The 6,600-nt window shown below is 39.2% G+C and overlaps 1 protein-coding gene across 1 annotated transcript in view; it reads right to left on the bottom strand.

Annotated features, from left to right (window-relative positions):
* Positions 1–387: 387 nt before the first annotated feature.
* LOC139737630 (bromodomain adjacent to zinc finger domain protein 1A-like) overlaps positions 388–6,600 on the bottom strand; it is a 48,215-nt gene continuing 42,002 nt past the window's right edge. The window contains 4 exon segments of the mRNA XM_071648303.1: positions 388–720; positions 4,601–4,719; positions 4,722–4,763; positions 5,791–6,195. Of these exon segments, the coding sequence (XP_071504404.1) occupies positions 424–720; positions 4,601–4,719; positions 4,722–4,763; positions 5,791–6,195 (863 nt within the window). The 3' untranslated portion in view covers positions 388–423.

Here is a 6,600-nt window from a genome sequence, read left to right as displayed (position 1 = left end):
TGCCGACCATCTCACCGGATAGGTGTGTATCTACACGGTCTTCAAATTGGAACTGCCTTGTCTATTCTTTCCATCAAAAAGAAAAGAGCATTTCAAAAATATTAAAATGAACAGACACACTACTATGATATAACTTCAAGCTCCATTTAACCAGCAGATCATTCATAAGGGCATAGGCTTTTTAAACCAACAAATGTATTTGTCTTCCTCTTTACTAGCACAATATAACATAAATTACAAAACAGAAGGAAAAAAAGAAGGAAAAAAAAAGAGAAATGACACTTCAGATATAAATCAAACCTGCAATATTACATACAACTGTTAACACACATGTAGGAGTAAAAAAATACACCGCACTTATTGTGTCAAACTAATTCCCCATGTATTCCCGTAGAAACCTGAGAAGGAGTGCAGGACTTATTCTTATCGCTGCCTAGATCTCTTCCTGGATGTGGGTGTGTTCTGGTCCTGACGGCCAGCTGGAGGGCTGGACACCGGCTCTATGTCCAGCTCTTTCAGTCTCTTCTCCAGGAATGCAGACATCTTGAGGCCTGCCTTGTACTCCATGCTGGTGCGCCTGTTGTACTGCTGACAGTTGGTGAAGATGAGACGAGCATCACTTATGAACTCTGCTGGGGTTGAGTACTGGAAATCATTCACCTTGGTCTGCATGGCTGCAAAGTCCATGGGACGCTTGATGATGCGATAATAGTCTGGTGCCTGGGGCGAGGGAAAGACACCAGAGTCAGTGGACAGTTCAAAGAGTCATCAATCTGACCTAACAATTAGTCTTTTCAACTTTCAGTAAAAACAAAACGCAGGGTGCGACATAAGCGCTTACCCAATTGCCCGGGGCAAGTGCAAATCGAAGTCGGGCAAGCGTTTAGGAACAAAAGTACAAAATGCTTGCCCGAATCGGGCAAGTAATAATTTCGAAGCCACCTTTTCCCCCATAGTTTCACTCTAACAAACCCATGAAATCCCGCATACGCAAGCCTAAAACTAACAACTGTCTAGCGATGCCATAAATTTCAAATACTGTCAAACACTTGCTCAATGCAACACCAACGTTTATATAGAAGAAAGTCCATTTATATTCCAATACACAACAACTTCCAACGTGTGTCTCACCGAATAATGTGTGATGACAAAGCCAGTATTTCGGCAGTAAAAGTAGCAGCAACAGAAGAAACTGTCTGCCGTTTTCTGCTCGCGGTAAGCTGCCAGCAGGTGAGTCGAGTCGTGACTTGCTATGCATGATCTACATCATAAATGTGTAACTTTTGAACACAGTGCATGATTCAGATAAAGAGTGAACACCAAGTTCACCCAGAAAAAAGAAAAATCTCACGATGCCAAGGTGCCAGACTGGGGAATGGGAAGGGGTGGAGAGAGAGAGACCATTCAACAGAAGAAACCGCGCGTACTGGCGCATTCTTGGAGGTCATGAACAGTCTGGGGTCTTGGGATGAACAGGGAAAGAATAGCTCAAGTCGAAGACCCAGGATTACAAAGGTAATGATTCTTTATTTCTTTCATTTAAGCTCCTTAAAAGCACTCTCCTGCGATTTTTGAGGAGCTTAAAAGGGCTGTACAGTACTGGTTGAGGTGGAGATTCATGTTTTTTACATTCCAAAGTGACATAATGAGAAACCTGAATGAAATATGAAAGAGCATGTGCTTTTAAGAAGGATTCAACGTTTATTTGATGAAAATTGGTTTTCAAATGGCTGAGATATCCAAAAAAGTGATAATAATAAAAGGTGACAGGCCACTACTTTATGAGGATCTCTTTGTTTCACCATGTTTTTGGATTTCTCGGCCACTTCAAAACCGATTTTCATCAAAGAAACTTTTGATACCCCTTAGAATTGCATGCTCTTTGACATCTCATAGAGTGGTTTCTGAATATCTCGCAAAACGTTACAAGCTAAATTCTCACCTCGACCAGAACTGTACACACCGTACGTATAATATTAGTGCAATACTATACCTACTGATTTCATAATCTGTAAAACACAAATTTGACTACCAGTGACAATAAAAAAAAGACTTGTATTTGTTTTGTGCAGAGATTTTTTGTCCTTATCCTGACTAACACTTCCAAGTTCATATGAAATTTCTGATGTTTTTACTGCAGCATCAACGGCCTATAATAAATTACTGAAAAATTGTCTAAATTCATTTGAAATGTCAAAGTTTAGAGGATGCAAATCTATGTGGATGATCATCGGATGTGGATGATGATCGTCCACATTGATTTGTACCCTCTAAACTTGACATTTCAAATGAATGTAGTAGGCAATGTTTCAGTAAATTCTGAAGCTTTGTGAATCATGAAATTTTTGGCAACCATCCATTTGAACTTCAGGCATGAAAAGCTCCCAAGATTCAGCAAAAACAACTCAACAAATCAGAGATAAAGTTCCTTCGAATTGAGAAGTAGCATGCAGATTTGCTGGGCGTGAGACCACAAGAAGCTTCAGCTTTGCTTTGAGATTGTCAAAATTGTGTTGTCACTGAGTATCGGGAAGTTTTCACAAATTCCAGGATCACCCCTCCCCCTGCCAACTCCAACATGTTGCTCCCCAACGTGCATGATGAATGCATGGCATCTCAATGTTACTGTCAGGTACCCGAGGCTGCTTTGTTTTTGTCTTGGAATATTGATTCATTTCTTGTCATGACATGAGAGTAGTAATCTTTTTGCATGACTATGTACAAATTTGTGATACTCAACTCGTCTTTTTGATGTTTTTCTTTCAGTCCAAAAGGAAGATAAAATAGTATCATGACATTTAAAATTGTTCAGGTCTGCTTTTGATAACTCACAGACTAATCACCCCTGTTCCCAGGCCTTCCAGTCGAGCAATTTACACACGAGCAAATTCCTCTGCCATGTGGTTTTGCTAGCCAGCTGTCGGAATGTGCTTTGAAGTTACATGACAGCTTGGCCTGGCTGGCATGAATGGGTGTAGAGTTTCAATCAATATCTACTGTTGTTTTATTCTTGTATTTAAACATGTCGTTTCACCTGACAGAAACACAGAAATCAGGAAGGTGTAGGGAAGGGTTTTTTGTTGTGTGTTGCAACTTGTGTGTGGTTGTTTTTTTTTTTCTCGTTTTTTTTTTCTTTTTTTCCTATGGGTTCGAGGCCAAGGTGGGGAAAGATCAGAGTGAAATGAGTACAAGTACACGATGAAAGGAGTCAGGTAGAGGGGAGGTGGAATAACCAATTTTTAAAGGACAAGTTCACCTTCACACACATATTGATTGAGTGAAGGCAACAATATTAGTAGAACACATCAGTGAAAGTTTGGGGAAAATCCGACAATCCGTTCAAAAGTTATGAACTTTTAAAGTATCTGTGCGATCACTGCTGGAGGAGAAGACTACTACAGTGTATGATGTCACATGCGTACAACATTATAAGGAAAATGAAAAGAGAATTTCACAAAACTTGACTTTTTGAATAAAGTGCACATTTCTTCGACATGTTACTGACTTATGTTAGGGGTAATATTATTTCCCCTGACATCTGAAAGAGAGAAGTCGAGTGTTCTTTATTATGTGAGAAAAGTGAGAATATCTTGAATTTTCTTTATACTTTCTTTATATAGTTGTACTCATATGACATCACAAGCTATAGTAGTCTTCTCATCCAGCTGTGACTGAGCAGAAACTTCAAAAATTCATAACTTTTGAACGGATTGTCCGATTTTCCTCAAACTCTCATCAATGTGTTCTACTAATATTGCTGCATTCACTCAACCCACATGTACCACATGTCTATGAAGGTGAACTTGTCCTTTAAATATTAAAGTACCATTATGTGAAAAAAAATGAATACTGGTCTCAGTAAGAGGCTCTGTGATTAATTAGATTATTTCTCCAGGTGCAGCGGAGTCTCGGGCCCTGGTTTCCACAAAACTTGCAACTGAGACGCAGGTGGTTTATGTAGGCTACTTTGGGGGGGGTGGGGGGGATAAAAAGTGCTATTTTAGTGCTCTTGACAAGGCTTGAGGAGCGCAGTACTAGTCCTCCTCAAAAATGAAACCCTGATAATTGGCCTCAAATAGGCTATTTCTCTCTTTTTATCAATTTGTTTATCAACTTCACTTCTTTCTTTTTTCATTAAAACCTTGACATGCAAGTGATTTTTTTGCATTATTTATATTTTCTGATTTTTTTTCTTTCTTTTCGGGCAAGTGAAATTCCTGTTCGGGCAAGTGTTTTGCAATAATTTGCAAATCTGCTTGCCCGACTGGGCAAGTGACTAAAAAAAGATATGTAACACCCTGCATAATGGACTTAACTAAAAATAAAACTTAACTGGTTGTTGAATGAGTGAATCAGGCAAACATTGCACATTTCATAAGAAAATGATAACCATATGAAGAACTCCATCCGGTAGTTGTATACATATTTCATTTCTTTCTGCTTTCTCAATACAGCAATCAAGCAATGAGAGTATTTAAAAGATATTTGCATACTGCAGTATGAGTTTCTGATTGTACACATAAAATGATGGTGGTCTCAATGCTGTGACTAAAAGCAATCACCGAAACCAGCAATGACAAATGTGTCGATATAATCTTACTGATCGCTTGCTGACAGCATTGAGGAAGGGCCCTGCATCTCGGTGCTTGATCAGCTCCTTCAGGAGATTTTCACACTTGGTGAGCTGAGCTAGAGAGTTATTGCCTCGCCCACTGGAGATCTGCGATTCTTGAAAGATGGCCCTGATGAGTCTGAGGCCGAATCTGAAAAGGGAAGAGGGGCAGGGGGCACGGAAATAAAACATTGAATTCAATTCATCATGCCGAATTTTTTACCTCACAGTTCATGATGTTTCTTTCTCAGTCTGGGAAATGGTAAAGGGCTTTCATGAATTCCCTACACAGACTTCAATTCTGGATATTTTTCTTTATTTTTTCTTTAATTTTTTCTTTAATTTTTTTTTTTCTCTCTCTCTCTTCGAAATAATTCAGAACTAGTTCAGAGACCACTTGGGCTGCGGTGTGGAAAAGATATATGTCATATCAACATAAAACTGTCACCATTGGGCTAACAATCTTGGGTTGTCATAATCATATCATCCTTTTTGAATAATCAGATGGCTAAACTGGATCTTGAAAATCATCATTCAATTAAACTTACGAATAGTTTATCATTTCCCAAAGCTCTTTCAGTTTTATAATTCAACAAATGCCATGAAGATGAAAGATTCAATTGAGCATGTAGTACCATAATCATACATGATTTCAAGCATTAATTTCTATACCCACTAACTGGAAATCTGCCTATCACTGTTACTCTATGGACTCTGGTTCTTTGTCCATTCTTTCATGTTAATTAAGCCATGTTAGTATGATGGCACTTGCATATACACAATGTGGACCCAACTTATTCCTTTTTTTCTTTGTAGATAATGCCTCAATTTACTGTAAAATCAATATTTTATCATGTACAGGTGATGACATGATTTTAATTACATCTTGTATAAATCCCTATAAGTTATTATTTGCATGATGTTTGACATGCAGGCTAGGAATAACAAGCATGTACAGTGACATTTGGGAAATGTTATTATGGTAGGATAGATGGATAGACAGCCTGATTCCTCAGGAGAGAGGTATGACAGCAGACAAATCAAATGATGATAATGGCACATAAAACAGAGTCAGCAAGACTTAAAATTGTCCTTGAATGGAATATCAATAACCTGGGGCAAGCTAAATTTGTATGAGATGATAAAAGCAAAGAGCAGACACATAGAACTTCACTCACCATCTATGTTGAGACTGCCATTGAGGACTACCCTATAGGAGCCTTTTCCAATGCTTCTTTTCACGACCTCTTCCTGAGAGGATTCCGAGTCGGTCGATTCAGAGCGCTCCACAAGACCCCTCTTTTGGCCACGCCTTTCCACTGAGGCCTGCCTGCCTCCCTTTGGCTTCTCCTGCACCCCTGCCTTTCCCCGCTTGTCTCTCCCACCAGATGCTGGCTGCAGCTCTTCTTTCTTCGTGTTCTTAGAATTTCTGCTTGGTGGTGTGGGCGTTGGTTCTGGAGTGTTCTGTCTGGATGAGCGAGTCTTGCTCTGAGACCGGCCCTTGGCCCCTGACTTTTCTTGGACCTTGGGTTGGGGCTTTGGGCTTTCACGTTTGGGCTTACTGGCAAACTTTTTGACCTCACCTATAGAAACCACCCAAAGATGAAGAAAAAAGTGTAAATATTACAATTGTTGAGCATATTTCCTTCTTGTTCACAGTGCATTTATAATTGAGCTCTTATGATGAAATTCTTCATTATAATTTGTAATTCCCCTTGCCCTCGGGACTTATGTCATAAAAAAATTGAAAATAAAAATACAAGCAATGTCCTACAGCAGATGGTGAATTTGGCAATACAAGTCACAGAAACACACATATGCTACTCAGTATGCAACAATTGCAAGAAAATTGTTCTTTGACCAGCTTTTACTTGGCTGGACAAATGACAGGTAGAGGTAGACATACCAAGTAGCTTTAACTGCTGTTATTACTAACCATATTCATATTCTTGCAAAATCACAAAGTATACACTCCTACACACAAGAAA

This window comes from Diadema antillarum, unplaced genomic scaffold (genome assembly GCF_040938485.1).
Source record: "Diadema antillarum isolate AM-2024a unplaced genomic scaffold, OU_Dant_1.0 seq00000697_RagTag, whole genome shotgun sequence".
Lineage (NCBI taxonomy): Eukaryota > Metazoa > Echinodermata > Echinoidea > Diadematoida > Diadematidae > Diadema > Diadema antillarum.
The sequence above is the reverse complement of the archived record's forward strand: the minus strand, read 5'-3'. Positions and strand labels throughout refer to the sequence as shown.